This window comes from Rhipicephalus microplus, chromosome 3 (genome assembly GCF_043290135.1).
Source record: "Rhipicephalus microplus isolate Deutch F79 chromosome 3, USDA_Rmic, whole genome shotgun sequence".
Taxonomy (NCBI): Eukaryota; Metazoa; Arthropoda; class Arachnida; order Ixodida; family Ixodidae; genus Rhipicephalus; species Rhipicephalus microplus.
In genome coordinates, this window is record NC_134702.1 from 218,894,859 (window position 1) to 218,919,311 (window position 24,453).

At 49.5% G+C, this 24,453-nt stretch overlaps 1 protein-coding gene across 1 annotated transcript in view; it reads right to left on the reverse strand.

Annotated features, from left to right (window-relative positions):
• Positions 1-24,453, reverse strand: part of LOC142803136 (uncharacterized) — a 53,415-nt gene that overhangs the window by 15,261 nt on the left and 13,701 nt on the right. Inside the window, exons 4-5 of the mRNA XM_075888238.1 lie at positions 22,095-22,215; positions 10,894-11,067 (exon numbers count right to left, since the gene is read on the reverse strand). Of these exons, the coding sequence (XP_075744353.1) occupies positions 10,894-11,067; positions 22,095-22,215 (295 nt within the window). The remainder of the gene's footprint in view (positions 1-10,893; positions 11,068-22,094; positions 22,216-24,453) is intronic.

Sequence of the window (24,453 nt, forward strand, 5' to 3'; positions counted from 1 at the left end):
TGCGCCTTTGGGTAGCGTGGTGCGGACTCGGGCCATCCGAGTCCCCGGAGAGGACGAGTAGAGAAGCCGGAGAAGGAGAAAAAAATGTTTATATACAGTATTTACATGGTAGCGTGGTACAACATGAAAAGAGAATCACACACGAGCGCCTCTGCGCTAGCGTTTTTATACATCGTCCGCCTTCCCAAGATCCCTTGCAAAGAAAATTTATGCGCAGGATACTCCAATGAGATCGTCGTCTTCCTCTCCGTCCCCGAAGAGGGAAAGCCAAACACCGCCTCCCTCTGAACCTAGGAAAGGGGCAAGACATGCCCAGTTCGCTGTTTGGTGAGGGAGACCCCACGCGCCAGCGTGGCACCACAGTGAGATGACGTGGAATCCCATGCGCAAAGCCGCTCCCTGATGCAGCCAGGTTGACTCAAGCAAGGCAGAATACCCCGTACAGCTGCTGGGTCGACGCTGCTTCGGAGTGTTGCTCTCGGCGGCTGACAAAAGCTTGGCCAACGACTTTTGTGTCAAGAGGAGCCGGCGACGTGGTTTTTCCAGATTGTCCGCGTCCGTCGCCGTCCCGGTGCAGGGTTGACTCATCAACAGCTGCCAGGTGCCAGCAGGCCGCGAAGACCACGTGGAACTTGGGCGAGGCACAACAGCACCCCCGCCGCCAGATGATACATCGGGAGGTCGAGTTGTTCCATGCAGCTCGGCCGGGTCGATGTCGGCGACGTTCCGGCAAGGCTCTTGCTTTCTCGAAGGGCCTGGTCAAACTGGAATGCTCCAAGAGCTGGCCTCTGCGCCCCGCTTCGGTGAAAAGTGGGTGACAAGCTCCAAGAAACGACCTTTGTCAGCCACACACAATGCGACAAGCACCGCGTGCACGCCACTCTCATCGCCAGGCCTCCGATTTTACAAAGCAAACATCTTATCTTAATAACTTAAGCTCAAGGAAACAATGTGCATACCAATCGGGACAAGTGTCCAGTAACTCTTTCATACGTAACTCCATTTGGAATCGAGATAACATTATAATCAAGCTAAACAAGCAAACTGTAGAGCTCGGGACAACGAGGGAGTCAGTGAAAAATTTCTCTACGCCCTCACTGTAACACATTGAAAAAAAAAGTACACATAAACTAGGTAAAGGTAAACAAAAAAATCAAACAAACCTTCCGCGTCTTTTGACGAGTCAAAACGCTCGACTTAGGGCGTCTGCATTTGTATGAAGGCCACCTCTCTTGTAGCGCACCTCGAAATTGTGCTGCTGCAGTGCTATGCTCCATCTGAGCAAACGACCACTTTTAGGTGACATTTGGTGTAACCAGGTTAGTGGAGAGTGATCAGTTTCTATAATAAACTTAGAGCCAGCAACATAGCAGCCTAGTTTTCGTACGGCCCAAACAATGCAAGCACATTCTTTTTCCGAAGTGCTATAAGCCTCTTCCCTGCTGCTCAATTTGCGACTCAAATACAAAACCGGCCGCTCCTCTCCACTCTGGTCCGTCTGACATAGCACTGCTCCTAAACCGCGTTCGCTTGCATCACACTGAATAGTGAAAGGTTTTGCAAAATCCGGTGCCCTCAAGACGGGTTTCTCACTCAATGCGTGCTTCAGCTTCTGAAAAGCGTCTTCCTTTTTAGAGTCCCATTGAATGTTCACAGGTTCGGTCTTGCGTAAACTATCTGTCAAAGGGCTGGCAATCTCGGAGTAATTCGGGACGTAATGCTGATAGTAACCTGTGAGGCCGAGGAATGCTCTCATCTCGGTTTTAGTGCTGGGACGACGATAACCGACCACCGCGGCTACCTTGAGTTCGGACGGTCGACGACGCCCATTTCCTACAATGTGCCCTAAATAGCTTACTTCAGCACAGCCCAAATGACATTTCTCTCTCTTTACCGTAAGACCTGCATTTTTGACCCGTTCCAAAACCATCCGAAGGTGTTCAACATGGTCTTCCCATTTGTCCGAAAATATCGCCACATCGTCTAGGTAAGGCAGCGCAAATTTCTCGAGCCCGTGGAGAACCTTATCCATCAGGCGGCTGAAACAATACGGCGCGTTCTTGAGCCCAAAGCTCATCATCAAAGGACGAAAAGTGCCCAGGGGTGAGATAAAAGCAGCGTATCGACTCGCGCGCTCTGTCAAAGGGACCTGCCAATACCCCCTCACAAGGTCTAACGTAGAAATGTATTTCGCCTTAGACACTGTCTCTACCCTCTCTTCAATGTTAGGAATAGGGTAAGTCTGGTCGACTGTTACAGAGTTCAGGCGGCGATAGTCCACGCATGGCCTTGGATCACGGCCCGGAATCTCAACCAAAATCAAAGGCGAGGTGAAATCACTGTCTGCTTCGATGATAACACCTAGGTCGATCATGCGGCGAATTTCGGCCTCTAGTATCTCTCTCTGTCTAGGTGACACCCGATACGGCTTACAGCTGATCGGCTTGTTAACCGTCAGCTCAATGTCGTGCTTAATCACATCCGTTTTGCCTGGCTTCTCGGAGAAAACGGTAGCGAATTCCTGTACTAAAAGCTCTAAATCTTCCTCTTGAGCCTTACTTAGGGTGTTCCCTGTGTCTACCCTATCGGACAATGTGCTGCTGACCGTGCCATCGGAAAGACAAAGGATTTCCGCGCCCTCATCCTCAGGAACATTGAGTGCAAGGTTTACTACTGCTTTTCGTCGCATGTAGGGTTTCATTAGGTTACTGTGATACACTTTGGGGCATTTCCGGCCCCACTTTACCTCGTAGTTGGTGTCTGAAAGCACTGACAACACTGTCGCTGGTCCCTCCCATTGTACGTCCAGCTTGTTTTTTCTTGAAGGGCACAACAGCATCACCTCATCGCCCACTCTAAAGACTCGCTTTCGAGCTGACTTATCGTAACGGGCCTTGGAAAGCGCCTGTGCTGCGCGCATGTTGCTCTCCACCACTTCGCGTGTAGTCCCCAGTCGCCCCAATAAATCCAGTACATAGGAAACTACATTAGGGTCCTCCCCATATCCAGTCCATGACTCTCGTATTAAGTGCAGCGGACCTCTCAAGTTCCTGCCGTAGACAAGTTCAGCCGGACTAAAACCCGTACTCTCGTGTGGGGCCGACCTCAGAGAAAACATCGCAGCTGGTATACACCCCTCCCAGTCACTTTTATGCTCAAAGCACAAAGCTCGCAAAACGCGTTTCATGACCGAGTGCATGCGTTCCACAGGGTTCGACTGTGGATGGTGAATAGAGCTATGCGCGATTTTTATCCCGCAGCGTTCTAGGAATGTAGTCGTAAGGCAGCTTGTGAACACACTTCCGTTGTCACACTGTATCTCCGAGGGAAAACCCACCCGAGAAAAAATAGACAACAATGCGTCCACCACGCATACTGAACTCAACTCTTTCAGTGCGATTGCCTCCGGGAACTTGGTGGCAACGCACAGCGCGGTCAGGACGTACCGATATCCTGATTTAGATGGAGGCAGAGGCCCCACGATGTCAATCACGAGCCGACGGAAGGGTTCTGTGACTATTGGCACTAGTTTCATTGGTGCCTTCCATTTGTCTGTTGATTTTCCTATCCGCTGACAAGTGTCGCATCCACGGACAAACATCTCTACATCCTTCCAGCACCCGGGCCAGTAGAACTCCTGAGCCAGCTTAGCTTTCGTTTTCTTTATACCTAAGTGGCCCGCCCAGGCGTTGCTGTGGGCCAGGTCGAGAATGTTCCGCCGGTATTTTAGTGGAACTACCACTTGGTTGTAGACCCGCCCTTTATCGTTCTCATACCTGCGATGCAACACCTCGTTTTGGGTGTAGAACGAAACGTTCTTCCTAGAGTTACCTTCCTTATGTATGGCATCTAGCAGCATAGAGAGTGCGAGATCCGCCTTTTGATCGACCACTAGCGTTGCACGGTCGGTTCTGGCTAGCTGACACCAACTGGTGGACGCGGGTGTTAACACCGAGCCTGTCACCAAGTCCTCGTTTTCGGGCGTTAGAGATATTTCCTCGCTGTTGTCGACCATAGCCCCCGTTTCCGTCTCGACAACTCGCATGGCAGACTCATTTTCCGTCGCAACTACCTCAGGTTTTCCTACACTGCCCTCGGACGTCTGTTCCCCAGAGGGTGAGCTGCTCAGCTGTTGCGTCAGCTCGCGCGCCTTCGAACGGGTAAGGGCCATGCAAGCTATTTCGGTGGCAAATGATTCTCCACGTGTTTTTAACATTTCCTCAGACTTATTTGAAAATAGGTAAGGGAAGTGCTCCGGGAGGTTGGCTGAAATTGCTGCTTCCGTACACAATTGGCCGAAAGGGCCCTCGATTACAACCCTCGCTATCGGTAGGCAGACGCTTTGCTTTTCTGCCACTTGCCGAATCCAGGCACACTCTCCTATATAGTCTTCGGAAGATACGCAACTTGGATGCGCTACATCCATTGTGGCCGCCGAGTCCCTCAATACCCTACACATTCGGCCGTTCACTGAGAGTGTCCTCATGTAAGGCTTCAACAGCTTTAAGCTATCCTCTGACTCCTGAATTGTGGCAAATGCCATGTGCCTCTTACAGCTCCTGGCCATGTGGCCCTTTTCTCCGCAGCTGTAGCAAACAACTGGCTTCCGCGCTTCTAACGCATGCGCTATGTCACCAGGCGCCTTTGAACCTGATGAAGGTGCCGCCTTAGTCCCCTCACTGTCCTTTCCCTGCTGATTGTCTAATAACTTGGAATTTTCGGGTTTCCAGTTATTTCTTGCAAACCTCTTGCGTCCCTGGTTTCCCGACCAGCTTTCTACCTTTTCATTTTTTTCCGAAGTTCGTGGTGTATTGCGGAGACTACGGCGTGAGCAGTAATCTTCGGCGAGTTCTGCTGCCCTGTTCATGTCTACGTCTTTCATCCTATCCTGCACCCAAAGCCTTACCTCCTCGGGAATTCCCCGGTAAAACTGCTCAAGTACCATCAACTCAATGACCTTGTCATGGTTGCCATAGACTTGCGCGCTTTTGAGCCACTCTTCAAAGTTGGCTCTAATTTGGTAGGCATAGTCTGAATGAGATTCGTTGCCCCTCTTAGAGTGCCTGAACCGCAGGCGGAAAGCCTCTGTCGATAGGCGACATTTTCGTAGCAATGCAGCCTTTACCCTGTCATACACCTCGGAGTCCTCTTTATTCATTCTTGCGATAACATCGGACACTTCGCCTGGTAGTACGCATATCAGTTTTTGTGGCCAAGTCTCCCTACTAAACCCTGCATTTTCGCATGCTCGCTCAAAATGCACGAGGTATAATGCAATGTCGTCACCCGCCTTGAAGGTGTGGATTAGATCCTTTATTTTTGATTCTCCACCCCCTGAATTTTGATTTCCCATGGACATACGAAGCTCCAGTTCTTTCAGACGGATTTCATGTTCTTTATCCTCGCGATCCCTCCTTATTTCCTCCTCTCTTTGTTCACGGGCTAAGCGCTCACGCTCCTCTTTCTTTGCCAAAATGGTTTCTCTGGCCTCAATGGCCTCTTCTAAACTCACTTCCTCTTTTCCCAAGTGCTCCAAAATTTGTTGTTTTCTTTTAACCGAGCCGACCGAAATATTCAGCTCCTGACAAATTTCGAGGAGTTCTTGGACCTTAAACTTCTCCATCTTAGATATGCACACCGTTTCTCTTCTAAGGTAATTTTGCCCACGAGCCACCCAATTCTTGGTCTGCGAATCAAAATTTACCAAAATCACCCTACCACGTTACCGACCATCTGCGCTAACGAGTCTGGCGAAAAGAAGAGCAAACACGCGGCACTCACCACTTCGATGCAGCCGACGCAGGCGAATCCCATAAGCTGCCAGCCACTGTTGCGCCTTTGGGTAGCGTGGTGCGGACTCGGGCCATCCGAGTCCCCGGAGAGGACGAGTAGAGAAGCCGGAGAAGGAGAAAAAAATGTTTATATACAGTATTTACATGGTAGCGTGGTACAACATGAAAAGAGAATCACACACGAGCGCCTCTGCGCTAGCGTTTTTATACATCGTCCGCCTTCCCAAGATCCCTTGCAAAGAAAATTTATGCGCAGGATACTCCAATGAGATCGTCGTCTTCCTCTCCGTCCCCGAAGAGGGAAAGCCAAACACCGCCTCCCTCTGAACCTAGGAAAGGGGCAAGACATGCCCAGTTCGCTGTTTGGTGAGGGAGACCCCACGCGCCAGCGTGGCACCACAGTGAGATGACGTGGAATCCCATGCGCAAAGCCGCTCCCTGATGCAGCCAGGTTGACTCAAGCAAGGCAGAATACCCCGTACAGCTGCTGGGTCGACGCTGCTTCGGAGTGTTGCTCTCGGCGGCTGACAAAAGCTTGGCCAACGACTTTTGTGTCAAGAGGAGCCGGCGACGTGGTTTTTCCAGATTGTCCGCGTCCGTCGCCGTCCCGGTGCAGGGTTGACTCATCAACAGCTGCCAGGTGCCAGCAGGCCGCGAAGACCACGTGGAACTTGGGCGAGGCACAACAAGAGGTAGCGTGTTTTGGGTCCGGGGCCATAGCCGAACCCGAACAGTGCACGAGGGCAAATTGGACTACTACTGCTCCCTTTGGAATGCATGGCAGTTCCATGTCACAGCGCTCCGAAACGGCTCTCAGTGGAGCTTCCGGAGCACAACTCGGCAGCGTGGCCTCAGCCGTTGCCGAATTTTGCCCGCTGGCTGCTACGCAACCTGGCAGCCAAGTTAGTAGCGGCGCCACCATACTGGCGCCCAACGCGGTATCAAAGGCTCATTAAGCCTTTGGTTAGTTTTAGCGAGTCAGTTCGCCTGCGCGATTCGGGCTCGGCGCAACATGTCTGCTTCGTGGCATGCCGCGTAGCACAAAGAGGCCACCGCCTCTATCGACGGGCGCCCTTCGGCGCTCGCCTGTGTCGTCACCCCTTTTTGTGGTGAATACACTCCTACGTGGTAGCTGACGCGCTATCTCTTGTGCCTTTTTCCTCTTTCTTCTAACCACTACCACCACCCTATCTCTTGCCCCCTGTTGTCGGCCGAGAACGTCGATTTCGGTGCGACGGCCGCTCGCGGTGCCTTAGCACAGGCAAGCGTCGGGGGCGAAACAGCGGCGAAAAGGGGGAGTCCCCATGAGGACGGCCTTGGCTGCTATCCAGGCAAGCGGCGCACTGCGTAGCGGCCGAGCGGGGGAACTTTCCGAAGGCCACCGTGCCGAGAGCGAACCCGTGACGCCGTGCACGCGGCGGTTGCTGCGGTACTGAGTGGGCGCGATACCAGACTCCCCCATTTGGGAGAATGGGAGTTGCTTTCGGCAGCGAAGAGCTAGCTACTGAAGGCTCAGCAGAGTGATTCCGTTTCGAGTCTCGGAGGGACGGAGCGCCGTATACGCTGCTTGCTTTGCGGCGGGCGCCGTTACACCGTCCTGAGAGGCGCGCCGTTACGCTGCTTGTTCTGCGGCGGGCACGATTAGGGGGCTGAAACAGCGTGTGTCGCTGAGTCCCCGGCGGATTCATTTTGCTGGACCATGACGGGCTCCTGCTGAAGTATATAGCCACTGACGACGAGTCCATAGACCCGTTTAAGGTGGTTATGCCCAAAAGTCTGAGAGCCGCACTGTTGCGAGCCTCTCATGACGAGCCCATTGCCGGTCACCTGAGTGGCTCTAAAGTTTTGCGAAACTGAGCAAGGTTGTGACTTGGCTTGGCATGAAGCGTGACATTTTTCGCTATTGCCGTTCCTGCCACGTCTGTAAAATAGTGAAATCAAGGAGTGGCAAGCCACCCGGCTTGATGAAATCGATTGTCAGTGAGCGTCCGTGGCAAGTAGCCACCTGCGATCTAATGGGGCCGTTCCCCAGGAGTAAGCAGGGGTTCATACATCTGATGGCAGTTGTTAATAATTTTTTCCAAATGGGTGGAGCTGTTTCCGCTGCGGAAGGTGACAGCGCGAGCGGTGCTAGAGAGGCTACAGGAAGTGTTTTGTCGGTTCGGCTTTCCGAAAAGATTGATCACGGACAATGCGTCGTATTTCACCGCTCGGGTGTTTGGTGATACGTGCCGTTCCCTAGGAATAGATCACTGCACCACTTCGCCCTACCATCCCCAGTCCAATTTGACGGAGCGAACCAATCGTACGCTCAAACCGATGTTGGCGGCCTTTGCCGAAAGTCAAAGGGACTAAGCAGACCATTTGAGTGAACTCGCGTTTGCAATCCGAACCTCCGAGAGTCGCTCTACTGGTTTCTCTCCCGCCTTCCTTAATTTCGGAAGGGAGTTGGCAAATCCGGTGACCAGTGTCATGCAGTGCCAGCTCGGAGACGAGGAAGAACCGGCAGACTGTTCTGCTTACGCTTCCACACTTCGGGACAGGCTTTGTCGAGCTCTCAGTAGAGCGAGGCAGAGTTTGGCATCGGCCAGGGCCGAGCAAAAGGCCCAGTACGACCGAAAACGTCGCCACCTTTCATTTAGGGTAGGTGACCTCGTCCTGAAGCGCAACCAGGCTCTTAGCGACGCGAGCAAGGGTTTCTCAACTTCGCTCGCTCCAAAGTGGCTTGGTGCGTACCGAGTGGAAAAAGCTTGGACTCCACTCGCGTACTCGCTGAAAGACCCGCTTTCGGGAAAACTCAGCCGTGCGCATATCGCAGACCTGAAAGCCTTTGCGTCAAGGTCTGACGAGCCTGCGCCAGCGCCCAGTGGCTCTTCGCGCAAGCAACGGCGCGCACCCGGCGCGGCGCACCGCATTCGGACCACGCACCGGTATAATCTGAGGAAGCGGTCACCTTATTGATTTCGCGCCGGACGGCGGGCTTATTTCCGCAACCGAAGGCCCTCATTTTTACTTTCTAGTCTCAGTTAGCTAACTTCTTTATAGCCAGTGCTTGCAAAGAAGTCTGTTCCGCCCAGTTACTGCTGCTGATTGTCATTTTAGCGCTGTTGTTTACTTGATGCTTTTTTTTCCGTGTTTTTTTTTCTTCTCGCTGGAGGAGGGGATTGTGAATTGGTGCTTTAGCGTGGGGAGAGGGACAAAGTACACTATGCGCTTCCTTTGCGGTGCGTGTTTGGAGAGACCCGACCATCGGAGGTGTGTGTGTGTGCGTGTGGCGACAGCTTAGGAAGTCACCGACCCCTACACCACTTTGGACTCTGGAGGTGTTCGGAGACCTTCACGAGGCTCCTGCACGAGGCCAGCTGTCGCAGACGCTGTGCACGACTCGACCGACGCCGCAGGACGCCTCGCAGCCAATGGATTTGGCGACCATTATTCCAGCAGAAGGGCCGGCTGTCGCAGCGAGGTCCATCCGAACCTCCACCGAGGCGGCGTTCGTCGGACTCGCAGGGCTGTCGCCAACATCGACGAGACGAAGGTGAGCCCGTTCCTCGCATGAAGGCCTCAACCAGAACCCTCCCCTCGAACTCTCGCATCCACGCAGTCACCCAAGTCAAACATTACGTGACGCTGCCCCTCCGAGCCGTGAACGCGCTCTTGCGTGAGCATCATGAACTCCCGTTACCCCTCTTCCGCGGAGCCATTGTATTTGTCAAGTGTATTCTTGTACTGTTTTATTTTTTTTCTTCAGTAGCAGCTGCAGAGCGAGGCTGAGGCTAGCTGTTGCCCATTGCATGACGCCTTTGCATGCATGGGCGACGACCGGCTGCCTTTGCAGACCGGTATATAGGGTGAATTAAGGAGAGGAGGATGTGGGGATCTGAGGCGCGCCCGCGACCATTTCGCGGGCATTCCGCCACCCGGCCACACCCTTTTGCTTTCCCGCTCTGTTAACACCACGTGGCGATAGATGGCGCCACGTGTGGGCACGGCACGCGGTACGTGCGCGCCGAGGGAGCACTGTCTTCTCCGTGGGTCGGCGCCTGGTAAGCACGTGTTTTCCTTCGTCCGCGTCCCCTTTGGGAATCGCGGACTGTAGCTTGCCCGGGGTGGCCTCGGGCACCCCGGCAGGCGTGTTTACTTGAGTGCTGGCTTCGGTAGCGTACGCTAAGCCCAGAGCGGTGCCTAGTGCTTGAAGTGGTCGTACCGCAACGAGCCGCACTTGCGTTAGGCCTACGCGTACAAGGTTTGCCCTAACACTCGCAACCAGACCTATTGGCCATCGTGAGAGTGCGCAGCATAGCCGCGAGGGACCTTTTTCCCGACCGGCGTGTCAAAGCTCGCCATTGCCAGCTGCGACGTGCTCGCGGTTTTTCTCCTTATTGTGAACGTCCGCGTGCGGGTGCCTTTGCTACCCGCGTCCCGGGAGCGGACGTTGTACTGTTGTTCGGGGTGCCGCCAGAGGCAATAAAGTGTTGTGTACTTTCGCATTAGAACACTGTCTATTTGCCGCGCCGCGCTAAACGCCTTGTTAGTTGAGCGCGCGCGGAGCGGTGCGCTACACGCGAGTAAACGGAGTAGCGGCCCTGTGGCTCGCTAAGCGTGAACCCGCGGTGATCGTCCGCTGCAGTTAGTAGTGTGGTCACCACAAGCTATAGCCGGAATATGGGAGATTGAGGGGACTTCATGAAATACCGACTAATATACACCAACATGTGTATGCAAACGGGTGCCGTGTACAGCCGCGGCCACGTCTGTGTAGGCACGCGAGCAGCCAGTTTTTGCTCCGTGGTGCAAAACGTTGAGACAGTTTCGGGCTCTAAAGTGGTGTATCAGGAGCATTCGTGTCCTAGTTGTGAGGCTGACCACATAAGAGCCCAATACTGCCTCGAGATTTTGCCCCACATAGCAATAACTGGCTGCTTGCGTGCTCAATACGGACGTGGCCACGGCTGTACTTCATAGACAACAAGACAACGCTGCTATCAAGCTGAACAAACGTTGAAGGACCACTCGAAGAATTCATATCAGTAGATGGTGCGTTAGCACCTGTCGGCACTATACATCCAGGACGTATTTTAATGCGGTTTAATGAACTTACCGCATCGCGGGACGTCATGATGAAGTCTGTGCACCTGGCGTATGCGGCGGCGCGGAGGCTTCTGACGCCCTCTTGGAGGACGTAGACCAGCGTCCCCATCTCGAACGACAGACCTCTCAGCATTTTGCCATCAGCGTACGTCTCGTTGAAACGTACCAGGGGCCAGTGAGTCGCCTGCGTTGCACGAAAAACACATTTCCTCAGCATACCTATGAGACATAGGATTTCCCTACACAGTCAGAATACGTTTATGCACACTCGCGAGACTGGGTCTCCGGATACATTCCTTGTGGTATATTTCAATGGTTTTGGTTCCTTGTTGTCGCTAACATTGACATGAGACAAGCTTCACTGATTGAACTCCTTGAGTTCTGGAAGTACAGGCTGGCCTGAAGCATGTAGTAGGACCGCTTCCGTCAGGCAGTATTACTAGGCTATACTCTTGCCCAGCCCATGCTCTGAATGCCAGGTTTGAATGCGATAATGCAGAAGACACTTCGCATGACAAAAGAGTTTGTGCACTGTTTTCAAATGCAGCAAAGTTTATGCCATCATTACAAGGCAATCCGCCTTACATACTAAGAATGAAAATGAAGAAATATGTTGCTCCGAGTGTGAGCAATTGATGTTAACTAGCGGAAATATAGATATCCAACAATCCAGAAACTTGTCAGCTTCAATCATTGCATAAAACCGAGTCAAATATCTAGCGCGAAAGACATGTATAATAAGTTTTCTTTTTTTTTTCATTATGCTCGTTTCGAGCAAAGAAAAAAAATATATTGTTGGCGTTGCTCCATGAACGCGACACGTCGAACATGGTAGAGGCGCCAGCAAAGTTATCTTCGGCAGCAATACGCCGCACAGCGAAGTTCAATAGGCTCCGTACAGTGAACAGAAGGCGCTGCTGAGCAGGAGCGGCGCCGTGGCGTTTAGCGCTGCCCGTGGCTAGCGGCTTGACAATGAGAAAGTAGGAAATCCGAAAGTACGCACGCTTCTCCGCTCGTAAGCCCACAATCTGAATTTTTTGTGAGCGCAAAGGCTCAAGGCTCACACCTATTTGGTGATGTCCCAGATACTGTTTGTGGGGTTTGGGCCTATTAAAGGCGACTATACTTTCGCGGTGCCGTGGTAAAAAGGTGAGAGAAGCTGCACGCCGCCTCACATGTACGTGACGTTAAAGATGTGGTGGCATAAACGTTCACGCGAAGTGGCGCTTGCAGCAGAGAAAGCAGCTCTGCGAAGTCATTCTGAACGTGAGTAATATTGAGACACTTACGGCCACCTTTAAAACGTGTGTTATGAACAATTGGATGAAGTTTCAATCGACGCCTCTCTGGTGGCGACGCATGCCTTAATTCACTCGACGCGTTGTACACGGCGGCGTATTGTGTCATTATGCCTTGTCATATTGCCATTTTAGGTAGATAAACACTTTAATATTAAGAGGGTACCGCAGGGTTACTTTGAAATGCCATTTTGCACGATCTGTTTGCAGTCTACTGCGATACGCGGGCCGCGATTGTTGTCGGCACAGTAATGAAAAGTGAAGTAATAAATGATCCCGATTCAGATTGTTGGCTGGTGAAAAGGTAAAAAAAAAATTGATCGAAATCGAGAAATCGAATCCGCAAATCGGGTGCGATCTTGATTACAGGTGACTGTGCGCCACGGCGGAACTGCAACCTTGTGTGCGCGTCGGCTACTACGTTGGCGTAGTCTGACACGCCACTAATTGAGAGCTTCTGCGGTGTACAAGCAGTTGTAAGTGGCCTCGCTATTGCGGATGATTTTCAATATAGAAGCGGGACTTACTTTTAGGCCTAATCAGCGAAAAAAAATATATTCACGCGGCAAGTTAGACGAGTTCGGTCTTTTTATTCGTAAGCATATTACTCGCGTTTCGCGTGTATTATGTTTTAGATAATGAATTGCACTCATATGCGCTCAACATTGCACCTTCAGTTACATTTACATAGTGCCGAGGGCTTTAAGTTATTAATGAACTCGTCCTTTTCTGGGAACAATCACATGAATATCATGCCCGTCGTTGTGAGCTTGCCTAAACTTACGGCAAGGGAACTAATTAAAAGAAAAGCGGCGCACAAAAAGACGGAGACAAAGAAGAGGACCACACACAGCGCTGCAGCGCTGTGTGTGGTCCTCTTCTTTGTCTCCGTCTTTTTGTGCGCCGCTTTTCTTTTAATATGAATACACACCAACTCGCCCAACTTTCTATTCTGGAACTAATTACCCTTCGTATTGCCTTCCATGCAGCTTGACAAGGATAGCTGCCAACGTCGAGTAGAGTATTGCAGCTGCAGATATGAATTGATTGATTGATTGATGTGTAGGGCTTAACGTCCCAAAACCACTAGCTGCAGATATGGAGCTGCGGGTGTTGCGAATACTGCGCCGCTGAGGCATTGCACATCAAAAGGCATGAATGACCGGCCAGGAAAGCGATAGAACTTCAATATATGATCTACTTTTCGTGATTATGGCAGTCTTTGACACACCATCATCGCTGTTTGCAAGGGTGTCACTTCACACCTGCACAAGTCCCGATGCTTGCTCCCGATGCGGAAGTCATTGCATATTTCCTAAACGCATCAGAATAAGAAGAAACTAAGCCAAATGGCCTCAACCGTGGACGGCACCAACTGCGTTCCGCCGGAAAAAAGCCGGCCGAGCTGCAGCCCACTGTTCGAATTCTTTCCCGTCCCTACGGCAGATGGCACCAGGATAGCCACAAACTTGACTGTACGGAGTCTATAAAAATTAAGTATCCAATCAAGAAACAAACATGAATGTTTGCAATGCGTTTCATGCCATTTCAAAAAACACGCGGTGCGTGACGACCTCTTGGAATTTATGTTTACAACTGTATTCTCGGTGACTGGAGGGTATATGGTTCTTTTTCATAACCTCAGAAAAATATGTCATGTAAAATGTTCTCTAATGTTGATAGCGTGGTTTACAGTTTGGTTATTCTCAGATTTAGTGGGTCTTTTCAAAAGTTTGTAGGGGAGAGTGGTGGTGATGAGGTTGTTAGTTTGGTGATGCTTTCGAAAATTTCACTCACCGACAAGATAAGCCTTTTTATTGTTATTTTAAAACAACGGGTGAAAAGCTTAATGCCGTGGATCAGAATATATATACTATATTAGCCATTGCCGTTTGGTTTGGTAGGTTACAAAGCTCGAACGTATTGGTGAGCCTGTGAAATACGTGCTTTTTAATCAGGCGAAAGCGATATTTCGTGTAAAATCGCAGTCAACGAGTCTGCTATTAAAGTATCAGACTGACCCAGCTCTCGAAAACGATGCGAAGCGGTTTGAATATCTGTACTGAGATGTGCGACTGATAGCACTGCTTTTTAAAAATAATATTGAATATGCTAAGTATAATGCTAAAGCGACATTTTTAGCATGTATTATCAAACTGTGTATACTAAAAGTAACTGCGAACTTCATATCGATCTGCCATGTCGGCTACAAATCACGCTGTGGATCTCCGAATGAAAGAGTGCCAAAATTTTAGTGCTCGTAATAGCGTGCACGCTGATTTCCTTTTTTATTCATTGTGGATCTGTCGTAACCCTGCTGTTACATTTAACAATCCAATGTCCACTGCATCTGTCCCATCCACGTAGTCAAGTGCTTGTCAATCTCTACGTTTGTGTAAGTACGATAACGAATCAATGTTTCCCAACAACCAATGAATTTCCATATTTTTCCGTTCTTGCGAACTGCTTCCTTATGTCAAACACAAACTTCAACACTCGCGTTACGTCTACCTTTTATGGGTCGCTTTGTTTGAAGAGCTGCAGCTGTGGTTGTGCATCTTCACTCAAGTATTGCACCGCCATTGGTGCTAGCAAAAATACAATAACGCCTGACATCATCAAGGAAGTGGAACTGCGACAGGTAAAGCTTTTTGCACAGCATTTGTTTACCTAACGAAACATAATTCATATTCTGAGACGAAACGCCCTGATCTGGCCTCGCACGTGCCATTGCGTTTTATCATCCACAGTGTTTTATTCAATCTGCTCATGGCCCCTGGTTATCATTGTGTATGATTAATTTGTCGACCCAGTGAGGACTCACAGTGCCTGCGCGCAGCACGTCCGCATGTACGCTAAACTTGTGCCAAATTACCATTCTGTTCGAAGTAAGCACATCGCCCGGTCGTCACTTTCTTCGTCCATGTCTTTTCTGCACGCCACAAATTTTCCAATATAGAAAAACCGTCGTATATCTTGTGGGAATCACTCGCGTCGCCACCTGGTGACAACACGCGCACAGATCGAAGACTCAACGGCGAATGGCATGCATGGCCGTGGAGACTTTGAGCTCTAAACTTAAATGTTTAGTGGGATCTTTACTGATAAATGTTCTTGCAGGTTTTGATGCAGCGTTGCATTGTGTCATTTGTACAGACGGCAAGAACCCTTACATGGGCGTTCGACACGTCAAGTGGCCACGTCTGACAAGCAAGATAGATGCGGCGCTAGACCGACTTCTCGATTCAAAGAAGCGGCTCGACAGCCTCCGCTGTGTCTCTGCGGTGAGAGGACACGCCAAGTCTACGGCCTATTGTGTGGTCAGTGGCATTGTGGTCCCAACGAAGGCCTACGGAAGATGTCCGCCGCCCTCGTTTCGGCGGGAATGGGTGCTGCCGCAAGACGGCGCGACTGGAGGTGACCCTGCTGCTGACAGGGAGGCTCCCGTGTTAGAACCATGAGTGGGCCATGCGCTGGCAGTGGCCACAGGCGAAGATGACAAGGACGCCAGGGAAGACTCGGCTACAAAATTTGGAGACACAGATCCCGTAGCCGAGGAGCCCATAGTTGGGCATGTCAGGGACAATGAGAAAGAAACCACCACAGAATTTGTCGCGATAACAGAAGTCCAAGATGCCAACGTCGAGGCTGTGGAGGCCTTGGTCATTTATTCCAATGACAACAATGACTGAACATGGACGTAGTGGTCAACCACCAAGCCACTGGGGTGGGAGTGAGTGCTCGCACGAGGCATCGAAAGATGCTGACGTTGCCGGCGATCAGAAACTAATAGGGAAAAGGCCAGAAGTAGTGACGACGACGGGGACCGCCGGTATGTCACTCAGAAGGCCATTGCACGAAGGAAGGTGGCCTGCACGACCAAGAGGACGTCAGAAGAGGCAACCACGTCAAACGAGCCCGACTACAACCTCTGTGTGAGTAACCTGGGCGCAACCACTCAGACAAGTAAATAAAGTCACTGCCTTGTAAGCCCAGCACTGTATTGTCCACCACAACTGTCGTTATGAGCTAGACTCCTGGAGAACGTCATTGTGGCTTTATAAGGCGCCCGAAGTACGAGCCGGGCGGCGCCCTGCGAAAATCTGAAGGGTGGATGCAAGCTGCCGCGGCGGCTGTCACAACACCCGTGACCGCTGCGAGTGCTACAAAGCGCTCAAGACAGCAACGATAGCAATGAGTATGATATCATCAACGAAGTTGGCAGTGGTGGCGAAGGCCAAGAATGATGCTGGAGGACCATATGAAGATGACCAACGGAAACGAACATTTTTTGACAGAGAAACAATAGGGACCGTAGGTATTGTGGGGTAAAGCAAAGAAAAACCCAAATAAATGTACCCTGACCTGTACCACAAGTATAACGAGGTATTATCAATTAAAATAAATAAAGAGGGCTGATGTGAAGAATAAATTTCTAGAAAATAAAAAAAAGAGGTTGGTTGTGGTGCGCTACGTCCAGTGCACCTGTATGAAACGAGCCGAGCAACAGCGGACGTTTATTTAGGATGACTTTTTTCCGTTTTTTGTTTGTTTTAGTACATGTCTTCTGTTTTGAATCTTATTTTCGCGATCTTTAGGTCCCATGGGCTCCAACGGCATCGGGCCTCGATCTGCACATCCCCATGGCCAGGAGAATCAGCCATGGTCTGGTGGTCTTGTGTGTCTTGCAAGTTACAGGAACGGGCATTGCGAGGCGTCCTCCGGATCGGTGCCAAAATACGGCTTCATCACTGATAGCCTCCTCAAAACCGAAAATTTCCCGCAGGGCCCAATGACGCGGGAAAAGCTGGGAGAACTGCCGGCATAAGGAAGGCGGAAAAATTGACACAATCCTCGGAGTGAATGATGGAGAGTGGGGCGAAACATTCGTACGTCCATTCGTTCTTGCTTCCGTCCGTACATGCGTCCATCCGCCCGTCCGTGCGTGCGTCTGTTCGTGCGTCCGTCCCTGTGTTTGTCCATGCATCCGCCCCTGCGTCCGTTCATGCGTCCATCCATGCATCTGTCTGTGTGTCCGTTCGTCCATCTATTCAACACTCCAAGTGACACCATCTCGCATCTTTTCATCATATATTGCCCATATAAAAGCACCGCCATCCAGCGGACAATCCAAGGACTAAACGAGAGGTGGCACACGCACACTTTCTTACGGCTTGCGCACCGGGTCTACGTCCCACCTTTAACCACCTCGAGTTCATGGTACATACTAGTTCACTGTATTCATGGCACTGCGGCCCAACGCTCGCTAAACCTTTCTAAAACCAAGGAGGTTGCGCCCAGGGAGTATAACGTAGCAACCATTTCCTGCCAGATAGTGCTCAATGTACATGCCAATGGCTGCTAATGGGGATCGCTGCTTGCGCGTTTACTAAAAGCCAAATGCTCCTGTCTCTCATTCCCCATTAGCAGCGATTGGCATGCACATTGAGCATCATTTTTCATTGTTCAACAACGCACAGAAGATATCTCTCACCGGCACCACCTTGGAGGTTAAAATGTTATACCCGTTACACACTACAACGGCTGTGAGGGACGAATGGGCGCCGCTATGAAGACCTTCGCCCCCCCAAAAAAGGAGAAGTGAAAGCTGTAAGAGATCTTTGACCCGCAGATGTCGGTCATGGTGACGTGCAGGGCAGAGCCCTAAACAAAGACGCTCAGAGGTCGTTTGGACCAGTTGCCTTCAATGGCAAGATCCTGTTGCGAAATCAAAGTAGGATCGCACTCCACAGGCAAGATAATTAACTATGTCACGCAGATGTATCCGAGATCTGTATGTCTGCCTGTGGGGCTCAGTGGTGAGAGATTGTCAAACTGGCTAGAGCACGACATCCGCGTCCCAAGTGACTTTTCCACGACGTGATCCCAGCGCACCGGAGCTAGGAGGCAAAGAACTTGTTCCTGTGAGCCCGGTTGACTGTAGCTGGTTGGTAGCTGGGTTAATCACAGCTGAATTGTGGTTTGCTTCGCCATCAAAAGAGGGTGTGAAATGTGCTAAGAGTGCAATGACTTTGCTCAGGTACACATTTCGCACCAGAAAAAGGGAGCAAAGAATATATTAATTATTTTAATGAAGATCGTGGAAGTGAAATAAGATATAAAAAGGGAAATATGAAAAAAATGAGATAATGTGTTTGAAGAAATATGTCAAGTAATAGAAATTTAAGAGAGTATGCAGCAGCACCCCAGGATCCAAAACGCCCAAGACTCCCCCCCCCCCCCTTCCGATACATCCCAAGCAAAATATTTGAATTTTGGCTAACATCATTAAAAGAGAAGACTTCTCTATGCTGAGAGTGAGGGGGCGCAACCCACCTCGTTTGGTTGAGCCCACTTCCAGCTCGACAAAAGACTTGTCTGCTAAGTCTTTTTTAGTTCAAGTTACTATTGATGATTCTGTACAATAAATAATTAAAATACTTCACCATGGCATCCAATGTTTGTAGCTGTACTTCTTTCACGGAATGTGGTTTATTATCTAAAGCGTTCCGAGTGAATTTTGCGATTTATTCGCGGAATTTGAGTATATTTTTGCATGTGGTCAAGTAATGATCGATATTAGTCACATTTAATCTGCACATACAAGTATCATAATTTGTTTTTCCAAATATTTCAAGTAGATTGGGAAATGCCCATGTCCTGTTATAATTGGCTTTTGTGGTAATTCATTGAGAAATGGTGCGGAATAAAAAAAAAACTTGCTCTCTCCAATCATGAACTGTTTTTTATGTTTTTGTCTGCCAAATTTCATTCCAGTTATTATATGTTTTTTAACGGAACTTTTATAAAATGTTCGGTTATTGGGGTTGTCACCGTAGTTCTTAATCTAAAAGCTTTGAAGGCTAATTCACTAGCTATTAGGTTTCCGAAGTCCCCGGAATCACCTTTCGCAAACGAAATTGTAAGTTGATTTGTTAACTGTATAGAACTTACCAGCATCTTGATTTCAATAATGAATGTATTGTTCCTATTTAAGTTGTTAAGGCCTTTAAAAGGCCACTCACCAGATTTGACAAATTTGAGCTGACAAGCGCAGTGCGTAGACGAGGCGTTCACGATCACGTCTGCCAAAACTTCGAACGCTGCGCGCCGCGAAAATGGGTCAAATTTAAGGATGAAAGCCGCTCCCCCTCCCTTCTACCGGCGCACGCGTAGAGAATGAGGGCATGACGTGGGCGTGGATGGCCTTGCGTACACGGCAATGCGATGACATGGGTCCTCTACGTAGACGACTCTGCTCTGACGTTGTCAACAGTATACCACGTGACATAGCAAAAATTATTTAACACATGTGTAGTTTATATTTGCTGCCTAAAGAGATGGATAAAACCTGAAATAAATGAGACGGGATAAAAAATTTTGTGTGTTTTTCTTATATTTTTTTCTCGTGAAATGCTGCGAGATGCGGGGCTAATGTGCCAGCGTTGCGCATGCGTTCGGGCCCCGCGGTCAGCGCATTGAGCAAACGACCGCCGTGGAACGCTCCTGCGCGTTCGCGCATTCATTGTGCTTATCTACTTTACCGCGTCTAAGCCAGCGTTCCCTAACAATCCCGCAAAAACAGGTAGAACACCACAAAATAACGCTGGTCAACAAAGCAACGCCGCTCGCCTGCATGGGGGCTGGGCTTGTTTGGGCACGTCATGCGCACGTCACCTCTTGGTCGGATGCCGGAGAGAGTGGGGAAGAGATTTGGCTTGCGAAGGCTACGCGGAGGAGCAGCAAGGGTTTCGAGCATGCCTCCACTCACCCTCGTTTCGCGCCACTCCAAAAAACCTGTTTTCTCGGCTCGTAATGAACTGATTCGAAAAATTTTTGTGGCAAAACGTTCCTCATCGGACACCCAACAACTTCCACTGTCCAACTAACATTCGGTATGGGGCCCGGTGAGTGGCCCTTTAAGGCATGATAAACTAAATTTGAAAACTTTCAATGTCTGCTCAGCCCGCTTTCTTTTCGTGTTGCTATCACCGTAGCACTCTGCGATTTGAGTAGCGAAGTGATCCTAGGTTGTTAGCGACTCCTTAGTGTTCTCGAAACGCACCAGAGCAGTGTCTGTCAAGAAGAGAGCGGCATGGTGTAGCTCAGCCGTGGTCTTCCAGCCTTTGCCCTAGCTCACACGTTTGTTATGGGTGGGCCATTCCTGCACGTCCTCACCGGGTTTCCTCAAGAAAGGGCGGGGATTCATTTTACGCCTCCAGGCACCAGGTTTCCGCGCTGGGGGAGTTGAAGATGATTGTTTTTTTATTTCGAAAGCCTTGGTTTACCACGTTGCGGCACAGCGATTTTTTTCTACTCGATACTTTTTCCTCATTTACAAGCTGAATTAGATAAGTCGTCGTGAGTTTTTCAGCACTTTTTCTTGCCTTGCGCTTTCGTTTTAATCAGCCCTTTAAAGGAGCTGTGACACAAAATTTTAAGCTCGAGATGTGGTGTTCATTCGATTTCATGGAATACATGAGTGTTTTAGCGATGTGCAGATGGTGTTACGTAAAGGTAACACCATCCAAACATTGCTAAAACGCTCTTTCCAGCACCAATAGCGTCGAAAGGCTCAACGACACGTTCTCGGTCATGAGACATCGATGGTATTTTGACGTGTTCGGGGACCTCCAAGGCCACGCTTATGCGCTGAGTGACGATGAGCGAGCAGCGATGACGTCGACAATTTTATTATTGTCATTGAGGTGTTTAAATGTGGTACCGTTCTGCGGCGACACCTGGTTGCCTGGCAATGGCTTTACTTGCTTTGTTTTGCTTGGTTTGTGCAGCGCGTTCATGTGAATTCAGCGTTTTCGTGGTGCCAATTTGGGTCATTTATCGTAGAGTTGTGAGCGCGAATGGGATGAGAGAACTCGGGAATCGGGGTCCCGAGGAGCTGGGCAGCCAAAAAATTTGCGAGTGGCCAGGGTGCATTGCAAGATACCAAGGTGCTCATGAGATCTTGCGCTCACGCTGTTCCCCGACACAAAATAAAAAAAAAAAAACTAGCGTGGGTTCTTAAGGCGTCTCGGGTCGCCAGCAAAAAACAATGCAGACGCCGCATTGTTGTACACGATGCAGTGTAGACCGCGCGTCACATAATTTGAATTTTCCTGCTTCTGGCTATCAGCGGATTTGATCTAACGCCGCATAAGGGGGTGGTGAAGACATGCCGATACACGTGCGCAACGAGCAGAAGAAATGGCAACTGAAACTCACGTCACCGTTTTGTGTAGCCACGTGATCAGGTTGGACGGGACCACGGCAGGTGACGTCGTGGCAGTGTTGCCAGCGCTGAATATTGGCGGGCTTTGTCCCACTGACGAATTGGGTTCGATACTGGTCAAATGAATTGATATTACGTATTGTTATTTGTACGTCTGTTGCAATACTAGTTATGAATCGTTGCTAAGGCACCGCTAACTACGCGTTGACGCAAAAAAGTGACATGCGTGAAGTTGATGTCATTGCTCCTTGAGGAAACAGCGCAGAAGGAGGGGGGAAGGTGGCAAATTACTTTGATGTGTCTATATCATCCGCGTTTCGAGCTGGTAGATTAGTATTATCAATGAACTTTCATCAACATCCCACACAGCCAAATGACTTGTGCAATATTTTGGTTTTCTCGCATCCGTCCGAATTTTCACTGTCTGATCTATGATGACTTATATCAATCACTAAGTTTTTGAAGGCGATAAAACACACAAACATGATGATAGTTTCCTGCGCTATCAATTTATATCCTGAATGCATTAACAAGAATGCGTGTCTGTTATTTGACGTCTTATAAAAAGTACTGGTGATATATCTTTCCCGGTATGCTTCAGACATGCGTGTGTTTTTCTCTACACTTCAAGCATGTAAGCATAACAGCGTACACTTTCAGAGACTAACAGCAGGAGGTACCTACCAGGCTAGGGAACTTTGATCTGTTTGATTTGAAGACATTGGGCGGCGCAGCGTAGCAGCCTGCCTGATCCTCCATCGAGCTCACCGAAGATATGGCAATGGCCGCGTCAGCCTTGAACGTACTGAGGCGAGAAAAGACAGGCACCACGTTACCACACGAGCGTAAGCATTGGCTGTTTAAGCTTACCATGAGGCCCATTGTGAGTGTAGTATTATTCCATTTACTGACTACAGGAATCACTGTCAGCTGCGTTATAAGTCATGTCATAATTGTAACGACGTGAGGTAACTGACTACATTGATTGAGTAAGCAGAACCACTATTTCGTAATACTTGAGCGTTTAAAAAACACCTTCTTTATTTCTTTCAATGCCAGTGAAACGCGTGCCTTATAGCGGGAGCCGTTCGTCTAACTTACATAAAGAAATGGTCGGGATGCGACGCTACTTGACGGGTAGAGCTGCTTGCGTCCCACGTGCGTCTGAGTGCTTTTCTCTGAAGATGCGATAGACGTGTTTCCATTCTAATATCACACCTCTGTCAGATTTGTTTCTTCGTGCGCTTGCGACAGGGTTGCAGTGACGCTTCCCCATTGGTTATCCGCATAGCGCCATGAACAGCGTCGTGCTATCTCGAACACCGTATCTTTTACAAAGCCAGCGTGACCGCCAACGTTGTGAATATGAGGAATGCAAAAGACTGCCCAACAATTTGATTGATATGTGGGGTTTATTGTCTCAAAACCATCATATGATTATGAGAGACGCCGTAGTGGAGGGCTCCGGAAATTTTGTCCACCTGGGGTTCTTTAACGTGCACCCAAATCTGAGCACACGGGCCTACAACGTTTCCGCCTCCATCGGAAACGCAGCCGCCGCAGCCGGGATTTGATCCCGCGACCTGCAGGTCAGCAGCCGAGTACCTTAGCCACTAGACCACCGCGGCGGGGCAAAAAACACTGCCCGACGAATCTGCACACAGCCAAATTAAAATTACTTCGCATTATTTCCGTCACGAGGTACTACATAAGACGTGGTGGAGGTAGTGGTTAGAAGAGGAGAAAGACACAAATTTATGCAGCCCGGCTGGGAGCACGGCGTAGTGCCTGAAGACGTTATCTCCCCCATGAGAGCAAAGAACACGTGAAGGCAAGGCGATGAGCTAGATCCGGAAAGTGCTAGAGGAGAAAGTGGTCAACGACTGGATTGGGTGCGTGTGGCTGTTTTTCAGTAAATTCTGGAAAACCTTGATTTATTCTGAAGTATAGCACGCCTTCTCCTCACCGAAGCACATGCGAACCACCCTGTTATGAATTACTAAACGCTGTAAGGCATTCTTGAGTACATTAGCGTGTTTAGCGTTATCGTCCTATTCAAAGAACTTCTGTGTAATATTAATGAAGAAAAGCTGCTGCACAAAAAGTCACCTCCCCTCAACTGTTTCCAGAATTTCTTTTATTACAGCTATGATGAGGAGGGTGTCATGTGCCACCCTGCTGCTTACATATAGGCAAGATTGTTAGTTAATATACGTGGCACTTACAATAGTATCGCATAGAAAAGTACAATCACGTGTTGCTATAGAACAAGCTTCGCATTCATTCACTATCCTGTCCTGATTGCCGGCGCAACTGGTGAGCACGAGGTCAAGATCACTTGACAAGATGCGTTCTAGAATTTTGATTGATTGATATGTGGGGTATAACGTCCCAAAACCACCATATGATTATAAGGGGCACCGTAGTGGAGGGCTCCGAAAATTTTGACCACCTGGGGTTCTTTAACGTGCACTCAAGTCTGAGCACACGGGCCTACAACATTTCCACATCTATCGGAATTGCAGGTGCCGCAGCCGGGGTTCACTCCCGCGAACTGCGGGTCAGCAGCCGAGTACCTTAGCCACTAGACGACCACGGCGGGGCTTGTAAAATTTTGTGGCCCACCTGTGTGTTCCAGTGTTTTTCCCACCAATTTTTCCTAATATATTTCCGCACTTTTTTTCAGGAGCCGTGATTGCAGTCACGGTGGGTCTCTTCGGCTTTGTGTACTATTCTCTGGATGGCATTCAAATTGAAGTTTCCAAACAAAATTGTGTGGATTCAACTCTGAAAATAACCTCGTTCATTTAACCTAACCATATTGAATATGTAAATAGTGCAAACCTGAAAAGAACAGATTACTATCCCTGCACCCTACCTCGGACGCCTCGCGATAATACACTGATTTTATACCAAGCATTTCGCGCCCACACAATTCCCTTCCATTGTTTAGTTCTCATATTAAAACCACGAAATGAGTACTATCGACGACTTTTAACAAAACTTTCTTCACTTCATTTCTCATTTCTATAGACGTAGTTTC